Below are 15,295 nucleotides of genomic sequence, written 5' to 3'. Positions count from 1 at the left end.
AAAAGAATTAAAGGAATTCTTTTAAAATACAAAAAGAAATGATACGAACTTTACACAAAACCAGAAATAAAAGAAGTAAAATATACAAGGTTGACTTTAAAAAGACTAGCAAAATTGCATATTCATAGGTTCAATCTACACAAACTACGGCGATCTTTTCATTTTCTACGATCCCGTTTTCATGATTTTTAAAAGATCTAAGGCGATTTTTTCGTTTTCTACAATCCTGTTTGATTTTTAAACGATCTACGGCGATCTCTTGGCTTCTACGATGCCGTTTTCATGATTTTTAAACGACCTATGGCAATCTTTTCACTTTCTATGCCATGGAGACGATCCCTAAAGATTTTAGATTATAAATCCAATTAAAATAAACGAAGTTCGTATAACAAAATGAACTTTATAATTGTTGAAAAAAATTCAAAATAAAGACTATAGATAATAGTCCAATTATAATAAACGAACTTCATATTAGCAAATTATTATACAAACTTCTTTAAAAATGATACGAACTACATACGAAGTTTATTTTAAAAGATACAAACTTTATACGAACTTGTAACTTTGATGATATGAAAAAGTTTGTATCAAAAATTAAATGATACGAAAGATTTAATAAATTGATACAAAGTTTTTGATACGAATTATACGAACTACGTACAAACATTTTGAGATGGTTCCTAACTATTTTTGTAATTACAAGATTAGTGCACCGCACATTTTAGTTTTATCGCAACAAATTACCATGAACAAAGAATCAACTTCCAGTGGCCTTACCAATGATGATCCTAAAGTAACGTTATTGATTATATTATATTTTCACGAGATGGGATGAAAAAATGTTTGGCTTTTTTTCATGTTTTTTTCTTTAAAACTTTTTTGCTTGATGTTATTATTTTTTGTTTTTGTGAAAATTAGGGTCGGTCGGGCCCGTAGAACAACTAATTAAATTGGAGTCGCCTTATGCAATGATTTTTTTTGCCTTTGAAATTCCACTTGTACAATTCACATTTTAAATAAATCTAAGCTGAACTTTTTCGGTTACCGCCAAAGTGGTAAGGATCGCTAAAACTTTTTGGATAAAAAAAAGGCAGACAAAAAAAGTTAAACAAAAGAAGGAAAGGGTATAAAAAAGGCAGTTTTAAACATATCTTTACTGGCGAGCATATTTAAGGTTCTTTACAATTTTTGTTAAAAAATTTGTCTTTACTAAAACTATTATCTAAAATATAAAAGACATGGTTTTATTGTAATGTAGAGAGAAGTAAAAAGCAGGTTTCGAAGTTTGTTGGAAATTTTTGTTAGCTATAGCTATATAAAGAAAAATAAGAGAATTAGTTTTTTACCTAAGAAAGTAAAAGTAATATCATTACAAAACTGAGTTTCCATTCTTCTTTTTCTCTCCTTAAAGCACAGACTGTTTATCTATAAATGTAATTTGAGGAGCCATCACAAAACACGCAAAAATAATAAACTTTCAATATTATTTTATTCTCCTCTGCTCACATGATAAAACTTTATAACTTTCCTCAGCAGTTTTTATTGGCTTAGCTCCTCATAAAGTAAGATATTTTCAATTGGGAAAAAGTATCGAAATCTTGGCTTAGTTGTCATAAGAACAAATTTTTATTTTTGATTGTGCTTCTTGATAGTAGCGAGATCCGGCCCAGCCAAGCCAGCCCAGCCAACCGAGCCAGCCCGCTTCCATATAAACAGCCCCTAAGAGTTGAGATGGTTGTGTGTGTGCAGTAGCAAAAAAATGGCTGCCCTCCTTTATTGGCCTGGTTAAGATAACTTACAATTTTTTGCTTGCAAACATAGGAGATCTGTTCACGCTTCGCAACCCTTTATATCAATCACACATAAAACAACACTGGTTAAAAATAATAAAAAAATGAAAAATGAGAAAACATGTGCAGCTGGTGTTCCAACTTTGCCGCCATGTTCAAAAATTCTCAACGACAAAGCAAACGAGATCTATACATTTTCGGCGAGGTATCTAACTTGTCTCTGGAAAATCACCTTTGATTCTACCTAGCTATAGGACATCTTTTTAAAGTCTAATTCCTGCGGGAGAAAAGTCTGACAAAACTAGAAACTAGCCATAGTTACCACTAATGCGCCCCGAATTACTAATAACGATTTCAAACATTCAAATTTAGAACGGGATTTAAAATTAAAATGGTGGACGTTTGAAATCTATAAAAACTGCAGTGTTAGAACTTATTATTTTCGTTATTTTCACATTTGGCTAAGGCTCTATCTATAAAGTTAGATCTTGATTAAATATATGTACACTTTAAACGCCTCTAGCCTTCTTGTTGTGTAATTTCACGTAATCATTGCTTTTGATTTTTGGTTAAAATTCGTTCAAAAGACTTACGCATACATTTTTGACTTATCAAATCTCCAAAAATTCTTGTGCTGTAATAACAAATTGTGTCTGAAAGCTATTCTGCTGAAACATTTTCCGCCAAATATGACGAATATGATAGAAATGCAGTACGGAATTGCATAGAGGCTTGTGAATAAGCTTATTGCCCAGGGGAAAATTTTTAAATAAGAAGCCCTGCGACTTAAAGATTTCCGTCATTAGCCTAAAAGATTCTGAAATTTGAAGTAGACTTTAAAACGGAGAACAATGGGGTATATAAACACATCATAAGTATCCTAATTCTCAATTATTATTGCGTAAAATACAACTTGATAAATAAAAAATAATTTTTTTTTTACATATATATAGTATATATTCTAAAACAATAGTTAAAACTTTAACTGGATTTTTTTATAACTGATCTCGAAAATTCCAGGATGCAGGATTGCTATGTATGAACTTCACGATTCGAATATATATAATAACTTCTGAACAATTTTAATTTCAATGAATTATTATATACTCTGTTAAGTTACCAATAAAATCCTTAAAAATTTCTCTCGTTGAAGATTTTTCGAAACTGCTGATGGTGCATGGTTTCATAACAAATGATCTGAAAAAGAAAGTATATTTAAAATTGAGAAAGAAGAATACAATTTTACCAGAACTGAATTAATTCTAGGTTGTTTAATTATTGTCTACTTATCTGATTTAAAGTTAGAATTTATTAAAAAGATACAAATCAATGCCATGTGATACACAAAAGGTATACTATATAAATAAAAATATATATATAAATTTAGTCAAGCTGGCTTTGATATCATTGTTAAACAAGTATAATATTAAGCAGGCGATACAAGATTTTCAAACCTGTGGACAATACAGGACTTATTTTGTTGAAATCGATTTATTGAATTTTACAAATTTGATTGTTTATTATCGAGGAAATTGATTGGTCATTGTTTTCGAATTGAATTGAACAAGTTGATACAAAAAAGGGTAGACACTCATTAATAAATTTGTCAGATTTGATAAATCAACAACATCATTTATAATCTCAAGAAAAAACATAAAAAAGGGAAGAAAACAAAGAAACCTGTAACATACTGTGGGTAGCGTCTAGTTGTACTGCAAGGGCTAACTATGTTATGTTATTGGTTAATTTATCAGTTCAACTTGACTGTTCCGTGCAATGAACAACAATATTTTTTCATGATTCAACAAATATCTTTTTATATATATTCTTGCGGTCGGATTCGTGTCAACCAATCACGGGCAGCCATTATGAAATGGGGTACAAATGCCGTAATTAATGTTTTTGTGGTGAAATCTTCATAAATACAATACTGGATTTTTCAAGGAATTCTTTTTTTTTTAGTCAAATCTTTAATATGTTTTAGATACTGCTTAATTTTTGCCATTTTGCGACATTTTAACGACGTTTTACTTGTAAATTCTGTTTAAGTAAGGTTGCTACTTTGAAGGTTTGACCGTGAAAAGTCCACTTTGTTCTCCATCGGATAGCAACGAAGGAGAACATTCTGACCGCAAGAATACATGATAGCAGCCTCACAAAGGTTCCTTTAGAAGTTATTTTACTCACCCAAAACGCCTATACTTTTTACGGTGTATGTGGCTTATCAGCACCCTCGTTGATAAAATTACACAGGGCAGGATAAAAGTTTTTTGTTGCTTCTGAAAAAAGGGACTCTAATGAAAGCACTATTTTGTGCAGTTCTAGCTTGATAGCTGTAGTACAAGTGAGAGTAGTTTTACGACTATTAACTTATAAAATGCAAGAATTTAAAAATAAGTATTTAGCTCCCTAGCTACATCATTAAAGCTATTACGACAAGCCAGACCATCGGGAAGGGAAGACCAATAAAATGCAAGCAGTTTTAGTCATGGCCATACACGGAATGTTCTGTTCTTGATTGACTTTAAATTGTGATGCATTTATAAATTGCGGCCTTTGGATCAACGCCATAAACCGTTCTGAGTTTAATTTCATATAAAATATAAGTAATCCTTCTACTTACTGTTAACAAGTTTCGAAACAACTTGGACAAAGAAAAACAAACCTTTTCTTGAAGATAAATTCACGTGGGCTGCAGTGACATTTAAGCATATTAAACGAGACAATATTACAAAGCTTTAAATTAACATAACAAAAGAATCTCGATTAATATTTTTTATGGCAGTCAAATCTTCAGAGACAACAAAGAAACCGAGACAAGATAAGTTTTGCTCGATCAGTGTTATTTTTGTCTTGATGGTACCAAACACACAGGTTGTGTTATATCAAACCTAGGTTGGATGTTCGAGCCGAAGTTCCCCCGCGAAGTAAAGAGTGGAAATTTTTTTTGCCATACACAACACAAACACTATATACCCGCGGTCCACTAAATGTGCGCCCCTTCGGTGGGGCGCAATTAGTGCAGTGTAAAACACGTGGGTAAGCGACCGCCAGCGGACTGTGCACGAAATTCTAAATGTATGCGAGATTTTTCTAGTGCGAAATATTCAAACTCCCAAAATTCGCAAAAGTTTTTTTCCGCGAAACTTCGTAAGAATTGTCTACCTGACAAGTTTTAACTTTCGCGGTTGCAAATTTTCGCGAATAAAGCCTTATTTTACATTTCGCGGGTTCGGCAAATATGTTTTTTTTCTTTCAGCGTTCCGTCGGACCAAGCGTATGCGTGAGTTGATGGTGTTAATGCGTTTTTTTATGGAGTTAATTAACACTGTCATTCTTCGCCAATCATTTCAAAAATGGTAGACGTTTTGCAGCAAGTCGAGATTTCAGTCCCTCCATCGCTTGTGTGACTGCTTTCAGGCGGTCGAAAAAAGGTTGCGAAGCGAAGCATAACAAAAATAGCAAGCAAAATTGAAACCAGCCAATAGTTGTCCCTTGTGCTTTTTGTTTCTCTTCGATATTTTAATAACGTATAACACACACCTAAATAAGATCTTTTCTGCAGCCACATTTTCGACGTTTTCTTAAATTCGTAGTTGCTGGAATATTAACTGTAACAGCAGCGAGTTCATCGAAAAAGAAATTTAAAAAACTGTTCTCGTGTATCACCTGCAAAAGTTTCGATTTTATTTTAATGATCAATATACATCAACAAATCGAATTTGAATAATTGGATCTTGTGTAACATCGCCTTAAGACTGTCCGCTAACGTGGCCGTCTAAGACATTTTTTTTGTCTTCCCTGAATTTATGGAATGCAAGAAATTAAACAAGCGCTGCGATCTTCAAGTATTTGAAACACTGTGACGTAAATACAAATGCTTTTTCCCCTTTTATTGGCGGTAAAAGAGTGGATGTGGAGGATGGTTTATTTCTGCAGCTTGTTCCACAGGTTTATTATCTTGCCTAGGGATGAAAAATAGCGGTTGCTATTTGCGTTTATCAGCTGATTGTCTTATAGAGTAGCAAATGACCAAAAAATACATTGGGGGAAACCACATTTGGTCGTCAAGACAGATGACCGTCTTATACGGGTGATGTTATCGCAGGCTTGACTGTACTTTCAATGTGACATCGTGATTTCATTAGGAAGATCGAAACGTTTCAAAATATTTTAAAAAGACTGACTTTTTAGGCTCTGCAGCATCAGTTCAACAAACATAAATGTTTGGGTGCAAAATTATATAGCATGTTGCACAAACTATTACGTACGATATGCTTTTCAAGAAATAAAACTGATTGCAGAAAGGCGTCCAAAATTTCGTCTAGAGCTCTGAATTTTATCCATTGGTAAACCATATGGTAGAGCGTTCGCTTCCTTTGCGGAAGGTCGTTGATTTAAGCTCCAATCGAGTCATGCCATTTCTGCTTAGCCTGCAGCATGATATTGTGATTAAATCTTGGGCAGTTTTGCCTGCACGAACCAAGCATTAAGTCATTTCGTCAATTTAAAACCTAGCACTAACTCGTTTCGACCATTTAGAACCTAGCACTAACTCGTTTCGACCATTTAAAAGCTAGCATTAACTCGCTTCGACCATTTAAAACATAGCACTAACTCGTTTCGACCATTTAAAAGCCAGCACTAACTCGTTTCCACCATTTAAAAGCCAGCATTAACTCTTTTCGACCATTTAAAAGCTAGCACTAACTCGCTTCGACCATTTAAAAGCCAGCACTAACTCGTTTCGACCATTTAGAACCTAGAACTAACTCGTTTCGACCATTTAGAACCTAGCACTAACTCGTTTCGACCATTTAGAAAAATTAATTTTTGTACATTGAAAAATTTAAAAGTTAAACCTACTTTACATTACAAGACTTTTTATATTTTTGCCTGAGGATCCGCTAAAGCGACAGAATTTTTATTGCGAACACAGGTAAGGATAGTTGTTATGCCAAATTGTTTCCGTACTTTAAAAAACTTGTCGAAGCACTTTTTGCACATCGAGTCGTAGCTCTGTAGATTTTAAGCTTTGAATACTTAAAAGTACGAGTTAAGAGGAATACTATAACTCTAAAAAATACACGACCTAGCAAAAGTTCGATTGGAACACTAGATACTCGTAGATTAACTTTGTCTCGTAGCGCGGTTAGCAAAGTTAGCCTACGTATAACTTTGCACACAAAACCTGCATTTTCTTTGTGTTTCAATTTACAGCCAGCCGCAAAGAAAATGCGTGCATCTTTCTTTAAAAGTAGCTATCTTTGATCGACTTATATTTGCTAAAATCGTGATTATCACCCGCGTGTCTTTATTTGAACGACGCAATTGGTTTAAACGGTTCCGGTGACAGTAAATTTATCCGGAGTTTGGATCCAAATGGTCTTCCAAGTTAAACTCATTCCTTGATTTTACAATCCTTCGAAACGGTTGCAAATATCCGGGCGCGTGTAATTGTGATGTTTCATTCATTGATTCAAAAGAAAACCTGAATGAATAATTTGTATGTGATTACTAGGTAAGTCGTTTTGTTGCATCACTTTCTTCTTTATATTTTTTTGAATTTTTCTTTAATTTAACTCGCCTACAGATGACCTATGCAAAAAGCCGTCCTATAGCAAAAAGATAATCTTTACCGGCTTACTGTTACTGTGTCTTAAATCCGGCTGTTGTCCTCCTTCGTAGTAGCTAAACCCACTCGTTTTGTTCTTGCGATTTTCTAAATACTTAAGCCGAATGGCAATTATAAACATAAATTAAGGACCTTTCTACACAAGTATACACCTAGAAGCTGTTACCCCGCCCTCTAAAAAATAGAATCGGGGAATTTTTAATATATTAATCGCATCTTTATTTAACATAAGTGACATAATCGTAATATATTGGGCTGCACTGTTTGATTAACAACATTACGTAATTTACGTCACAGTTAACTTGTAGATATATTTGACGTCAAATAACTTTTTCAGTATATTTGAAAAGTTTTGATATCATGTCTTGCACGATGGATCAAATTTATTTTCAATATTCATTTTAAAGAATGAAGATATATATGTAAAAATTTATTCAATATGACACGAGCGCAGAATGGTCGGAAGTCAGAAATGGTAAGTATGGCAATTCTTATGTATTGTTGATACGCCTTAGAAGTATAGTTGTTTACTAAGCGAATATTTTACTAGGGGCTGACTGCATCACAAGAAGATAAAGGAAGCAGCAGCACAACACAATTAGATGGACGTCTACCTCAGAAGAAATTGGTTTTGCAGCCTGCCACTACACAAGGAGGCAAGTATCATAAAATGAATTTAGAGATATACGAACCAAAAGAAAAATTCAAAAGCAACAACAAATACTTACAGAGGATAGAAGAAATTGAACACTTAGAAGCAGTTTCTTGTGTTAATGGGTTGATTAACAACATAGAAGATAAGCATGCAGTGATTAAAGCAAATGAAGAGAAGATTGAAGAACAGAAATATCGGATTGGAAGGCTGGAGCATGATTTGAACCAGTATAAATTATCCATAGCTGCGCTAGATAGGAAATATAGTAAAAGTCAGATGCGAGCAGAGAAATTAGATAGTCAGTTACGTGACTGCAAATCTGATGTTCAAACCAAGGTGGTGCATATGGATAATCTTAAAAAACAACTTGACGATTCAATTGTTGGTGTGGAATCTTTAACGCTAAGGAACAAAAAATTAGAAGTTCAAATTAGTGAAGCTGAAACCCACAATCTTAACACGGTGATTGAGTATGAAAAGAGATTCAGTCAGATGAAATGTAAAACAGAATTGTTGGAAAAAGAAGTCCAAACATCTTCTTTTAAATTGAGCGAGTTAAAAATAGAGAATGCAAAGAAAGAAAACAAAATACAGGCATTGGAAGAGAAAGGAAAATTGGAAGAACAAACGAGTTCAGCTGAGCTTCACAGATTGTCGGAGGAATTGGATAACATCCGCTTGAAATTGCATGACAGCCATATAATCCACGAGGATTTGAAAATGGAAAACCAAAATTTAAACGTAAAGCTATATGGTCTTCAAAAAGAACGCTCAGAAGAGAAAGATAGGTTAGCGGAAAATGTGAGGAATTTAAATAAAGAGATTATCTCTTTGAAGGAGAAACAGAAAGAAATGATAAATAACGAAAATATTCACGAGGAAGTCAGAGTATTGATGGATAAGGTTAAAAAAGATCAGGAAATGTTAGAACAACTCAAGAAAGACATGCGAGTTGAGAAACACGTTTTTCATGCCTCGACTAATACAATGGTGGCGATGCGTGAGAGGTTACCGCCCGTTGCTCCAGCTGCCAACGCCCTACTTACACGGCTACAAGAGTCGCAAAGTCGATTATTTGAGACGTTGGGAGATTTAGCAATCGAAGATGCCGAACGTCGAATGGCATGGAATAACATTAAACACGAAGGAGAATCAATCGACAAATTAAGCACAGCGTTTAAATACCGCGAAATCCAGAGGCAAGAAAAAGTGAATAATGAAGACATACTGTTAAAAAGTTTGTCAAGGTCAAACGAACAAAATGCAAACGTAGCAAAAGAAAATGAGATTCTAAAAGCAAATAATGTTGTTTGTCGAGAGGAGAACACCAAGTTAGCCGAAACCATCAGAAAGTTGGAACAGAGATTGAAAGAAACTGATGTAGAAACAGAAAAGCAGGCCACTTTAAAGATCAAGATTGAGGAACTGACATATGAGATGGAATCGTTACAACGCAAAATTGAAAGATTAGAAGATCAAAAACGAGATTCTGAGCACTGCATAAATTTGCTTAACAACGATATCGAGCATTACAGAAGAGCTTCTGTAACTTTACAGAACAGCTCAAAGCAATGTTGTCATTGGATTAAGATTAAAAACAAGAGATTAGAAGAAAGGTTGATGGAAATGGAAGAAGAGCATCAATATTTTCAAGATGTCAAAAGGAAATACCACATTATGAGAAAAGAATTGCTGAAGTGTAAAGAGGTAATAAAAGGGCTGCGAGAAAGGATAATGGCAGAAAAAAACGAGACAGACGCTGGAAATGTAGCTATCTCAGATAAGCACATTATCAATCTGCAAGTGCATGTTGATAAGGATGAGCATAAAAAACAAAAGGAAGATTTTCAAGTTGAACAGTTGAAGGAGGATTTGAACCATTTGCACCAACAAATTCTTCTGCTTCGCGAATGCAAGGAAAAAGATGATTCCACCAACGGCGCCGCAAGAATAGATAATACAAAGAAACGTAAAGATCAAACTACTGTTGCTGAATCACACATTACATCACTGCAAAAAGAAATGGAAGAGATGCAAAAAGAGATTCTGTTACTGAAAGAGAAAAGGGAACCAGTAAGAAACATCACAGATGAAAATATGGAAAAGGTAGATGGCAATAACACGAAGGTTGTTATCAATGAAACAAAAAGTTCGGAGAAAATAGAAAAAAAGGAAGAATTGTTTAAAATGCGAGAAAAAGAATTTGAAAGTTTGCAGTTGGAAAATACTAGACTAGAGAACGAGATGGAAAAACTTAAGGAAAGTGTGAAGGAATGTGATTTATCACGAGAGATGAGTGAATCCAAGTATAAAAAAAAAATTACGGACTTGCAAGCTGAACTTGATCAGTGTGGTGGTAGCAGGCGGGAAGAAATTGATCTGTTGAACTTGAAAATCAAAGATATGAATTCAGTAAAACAGAAAAATGAAAACGTTATTCGCAATTTAAAAGAACAGAAAGATGAACTTCAAATGAATATCAGAAGAATGGAAAGAGAAATTGCTAATTTCAAACAAAAACTTGATTTTGTGGAATCAAATAGGTATGTTTTATGCTAAGAACCGGAGTATTTTTACCAGTGTGTTTATTTTTTACTAGCATGTACACAATTCGTGCAATTAGTAAAATTTATTACTAGAAGTTACTTTTATTTTAGAAAGCAAAGAGACAATGCTGAATATTCTGAAGAAAACAATAATCGATCCAAAAAGTGCAATGAAGCTAGTATAATGATAGCCCAGAAAGAGACTAAACAAACGTCTGATGCTTTAAAGAAGGCAAGAAAACCGATCTGGATGACTGAGCACTATGAGGACACAGTAGGTGATGTAAGAGATGGTTATTTAGAATCAAAACAACCACAACAGTGTTATAAAAGGAAGAACGCAAAGGAAGAAAGCGGCAATTCTTCGATCATGAATGCACCAATGAAATCGTTCGGGAATGTCAAATTAACTAATCAGAAAGCATTAACATCAAACGAGCGGGAAGCAGGTATTGTTGGCTTTGGGCGGCGGCGAAACATTCCTGCATCTGAGGGCGACGAGGAAAGCGATGAAAATTTTTTAAACATCGGCACACCAATCAGATCTACAAAAACTCTGAAAACATCCAATCAAAACGCTTCGTCATTTAAAAAGAGTACAGTGAGTTACGGCCGTCGTAAAAATTCCTCTCCGTGTGACGACGATAGCGGAGAAAGTGGCGACGATTTTCTGAACTTGAATACACCAATAAAACCATCCAAAAATATGAAACCGTTCAATCAAAAAGATCTAACATCAAACAGATCACATGCATCAAACATGCAGCGAGGTAAAACATTCGACGTTGGAACACTTGATGATAATGATATTTTCTGGAGCTTGAATGCGAAGGCCTCTCAAAGCTCCAGACAAAAAAGACAAACTGATATAGCGACTCATGAGAACAACGACAATTCGTTTCGTCGATCGGTTGTCAAAACAACAGGCTATCCAACGCGTCGGTCAAACTTGCAGATGTTTGAAGAACAGTCCACTACAAAAGCATATATTGCGCCGGGCCAACCACGACTTGCCACCAATTTTGTGAAGAAACAAACGTCGTCATGGTCCGATGATGAGGAAGAACTCATTGCAAAGTGTTTGACGAGATAGAACAAATTTAAATTCAGTTTTATTTAATAAATTTCTATAAAAAATATCAAATGGTAGTTTCCATATTCCCCTAGTTTGTACCTCACGTCAATTCACATGATTAACAATTAACAGATTATGGAACTCAATAGTTTAAAAAATTAATGTGAGTTCGTTTACGTGTCATTACGATCCAGGGAGACCCCTGATAATTTTGGGAACGCGAATATCGCCACAGTTTCACTAAATTTTAAAAATATACTTTAAAGGGACCTACAAAATATGTTCGCATGGAAAGAGAGTTATTTCAAAAGCGTACGTAGGGGTACAGGGGAGTAAGAAATTGTCTTGGTGTGACAATTGCGTGAATGAAAAGAAAATGAAGAAGGAATCATTTTTTACAGACTGGGAGTTTATTGAAATTTTCAATTTTTCTGAGGGCATTCGTTGGGGAGACTTTAAAGCATTTATGGTTTAAAAAACATTTCCACGTACGGAAAAGAATTAAGAATAAATAAATGATGAAGTTTGTGCATATCTGTAAATCCATTTTGCAAACTTGGAGTCAGAAACACTTACAAAAGCTTGCGGGTTCGTATTTTTGTTGTAAAGTCGCGAAATTAAATTTTTAAGCAACTTGTAGAAATTTAATTTCATCTATATTTATGGATTATTATTGTTGATTCTTAACTGTGCAAATTGCAGTACGCTTTTTTGAAACGATAAAATTTTCTTCTGGCGAAAGTTTTTGACATTAAAATCCTTGTTTCACCAAAAATTCATGCTGTCAAATTTCCCAACCTTTTTACTAAGGTCCGAAATTATCCACGACTGGTAGTCGGACATGTCTGTTGGACTGTACCTGATGAGCTAAAATTTGGGTGGGTGGTAAATCAGTCCAAATATTTTTCTTTCACAATGAGTTGATTTTAGTAGGTTTTGGATGGTATCCATACTTTGCACCACTTTTATTAATCTCAATCACCACAATTTGGAGCACAAATGGTGGCGTTTGTGGATGATTTGACTGATTCGGGAACGTTAACTGTCCCAACCTTCCCGAATCAGTCAAATCATCCACAAACGTCACCATTTGTGCTCCATTCTCTTATCCAATCAATGTATTCAATAAGGGACAATTCCTAGTGCATAAGAAACCATCGCCGTTGTGTGCCACAGTGTAGTTCCTTCTTTCGATTAATTTCTTTTCTCACAATAATGAACAAACGAGCTGGGACGCTGTAGCAATTGTAAATGAAAGTATGCAACATTGGACATAGGTACTAAATGTTGTGTGATGAAACCTTACAATTTCTCGAGTTGCAAGTGTCAACAAGTAACACCGCTTCCGTACAATAATCTTCAAATATATCGTACACTCCATAAACAGCTGCTTCACAACCACCTTCCTGACGTGCACACAACTCCAACCTTCCTGCTGATTCACGTACATCCTCATTGAGAATCCTCACAACCACTTTTCTAGCTATTCTCCTTAAGGTCTGAGTACTCGATTTTTGCCTGACGGTATCAAACGACATGATTACCATTTCCGTCCAATTCAACCTTTTCTGTACACAATTTCTTAATCACACAAGCAACTCCCTACGAAAATCAACACTGATATTCCGAACTTTGTTTCATGCAAAGATTCGACGCCAACCATACCAGGAGGCCCAAATCCAGCTTTAGTTCTAATCGCAGCTTGTTTAATTATGTCCTTGTCAATCCTTCAAAGAATATAGGATGGACTTCTGGAACGTCACCTGTCATTATAATTAATTCGACAGTTACTTGGGCGTTGTTTTTGATGCAATAAATTCAATGTCCGTTGATCGGGAGGTGGAATACTATTTGACAAGTTGTTTGTCAATAATTTTAATGCTTCGTTGACAACCCTTTTTCTCCATAACAGTAGAAAATTCTTTCGAAATCTGAGAAATGTTCTTGTGACCATTAGTAGTACACAGTCTACCCATCATTTCTCCTTTCACTCATCATTTCTCCCTTTTTCCAAAGATCAAATCTTCGTAGCGACGCTCTGATATGATCTCGCGTTTTCAATGATTTATTTAGCTTCTGAAGGAGTAAGTTCGGTATCGCACGAATCGCTTTTATTGCCATAATAGAAAGTTAGGATTGTTGAACCAAGCATTTGTAAGTTCTGTTATTTCGCATATATATTCCTCCCAGCTGCGCCAGTCTGTAGAATGAACATGTTTTTTCTCCAAAACACAATTCTTTCGTACGCTGCATCTGATTCTGTTGCGAAAAAATTTCCAACCTTTCCATTCCGACAAAATCGTGCCAAAATTCGCTCATGTTCTCGCTCGTGTTTTCGCTAGAAGGTTAAATGAACCTCGATATTTTTATTAATCTTTAAAAGGCAAGTTCGTAAATACTGATTCATACCACGATAAGTGTCAAATATTTGCACGTTACATGATGTGCATCTAAATTCGCTTTTTTCATTGACTCTAATATTTTCGTTATCATTCTTTTCCGTACTGACATCGGTATTTTCGCATCTATTAAAATTGAGTCGTCTTGTCGATTCTTAACAATACCACATGAAGCAATTAGATTTGTGTGATGAAAGCAAACTCTTGAATTGTCAATTTTCCGTTAACGAAAAAACGTCTGCCATTTTAGAAAGTCCTCTCTTTCTGTTTTGCCTCGCTAATTTTGGAGATCTCCCTTGCGATCTGTGAAAACTATCTTGGTTAAATGAGATCGTCACGAGCTATTTTTATCCAATGGATTGCGCTTACCACTTTTTCACTGCCCTTTGTTATTCACCTGCGTGCACAAAAAACGCGGTTTTAGTTTGAATGGCTGAGTCTCATCGCTTACAAGTTGGTATTTAAATCGAAATTTCACCTATATACAAGGGAAGTGGCGAAATTTTATACACACCCGCACTATTTACATCAAAAAATGGCTTAGCTCCGCAATAGACACAGAGAGTTTAGTTGTACAAACGTTTGCGTTGTTGGATTGTTACAACAATTCAGATTTGAAGTTTATTTTGTGGACTTTTTGGAAAATAAAACTCGACCGATAGCCTTGTGGTAGAGCGTTCGCTTCCAGTGCGGGAGGTCTTGGGTTCAAATCCTGGCCGAGTCATGCCAGAGACTATAAAAGTGTGAATCTATCCTTTCTGTTTAGCGTTCAGCATGAGAATAGGATTGATATCCTAGGCAGTTGTCTAGTTGAGCGATTGCTGTGCTTGAACAACCTTCGTAGCTAAAATGGGAGCTTTAAATGCGCTAGCACCCCCTTCGCAGGAACCTCGTTGATAGCAGTACCAATAGGAACTGAAGATGCTATCCTGGGTAAATAATTTCAGTAATAATAATAAAAAGTAATAATAAGGTGTTTTATAATTTCAAAAAGGCTGGTGTGTTGTCGTCAAGAGAATAGAAAAGTTTTAAAGCTGTAGAAACAACGTTTTTTAATAGGATTAATAGGATTTAATATTCTAAAAAATTGTGCTTTTTTAAATTACAGTTTAGCCCAGCACTCGAGGTCGCTTATTTTTTTCAAGAATTTTTAGCACTAAAAGCAGATTCAGTTGCTTTTAAAGTGAGAATTTTT

General features: G+C 35.0%; 1 protein-coding gene and 1 long non-coding RNA gene across 2 annotated transcripts; one reads left to right on the top strand and one right to left on the bottom strand.

Moving 5' to 3' along the window:
- Positions 1 to 2,666: 2,666 nt before the first annotated feature.
- LOC130655499 (uncharacterized) lies at positions 2,667 to 4,796 on the bottom strand. The gene is made up of 2 exons (XR_008984672.1): positions 4,414 to 4,796; positions 2,667 to 2,987 (listed from the first exon to the last, which is right to left on the bottom strand). It is a non-coding gene; the product is annotated as an uncharacterized LOC130655499 (long non-coding RNA).
- A 2,967-nt stretch (positions 4,797 to 7,763) lies between these two features.
- On the top strand, positions 7,764 to 11,791 carry LOC130655861 (putative leucine-rich repeat-containing protein DDB_G0290503). Its single transcript, XM_057458676.1, has 3 exons — positions 7,764 to 7,900; positions 7,976 to 10,623; positions 10,738 to 11,791. Exons 1-3 carry the CDS (start codon positions 7,865 to 7,867, stop codon positions 11,717 to 11,719), a joined length of 3,666 nt encoding a protein of 1,221 aa, XP_057314659.1. The 5' UTR covers positions 7,764 to 7,864; the 3' UTR covers positions 11,720 to 11,791.
- Positions 11,792 to 15,295: the final 3,504 nt, after the last annotated feature.

This window comes from Hydractinia symbiolongicarpus, chromosome 8, assembly GCF_029227915.1.
Source record: "Hydractinia symbiolongicarpus strain clone_291-10 chromosome 8, HSymV2.1, whole genome shotgun sequence".
NCBI lineage: Eukaryota > Metazoa > Cnidaria > Hydrozoa > Anthoathecata > Hydractiniidae > Hydractinia > Hydractinia symbiolongicarpus.
This window is presented reverse-complemented; position numbering and strand designations above follow the sequence as displayed.

Bases quoted from the DNA above. Each gene is read 5' to 3' on its own strand.
- LOC130655861 (XM_057458676.1), top strand. From the start codon at position 7,865: ATGACACGAGCGCAGAATGGTCGGAAGTCAGAAATG. The intron at 7,901-7,975 runs GTAAGTATGGCA...ATATTTTACTAG, and splicing joins ATGGTCGGAAGTCAGAAATG to GGGCTGACTGCATCACAAGA. The intron at 10,624-10,737 runs GTATGTTTTATG...CTTTTATTTTAG, and splicing joins GATTTTGTGGAATCAAATAG to AAAGCAAAGAGACAATGCTG.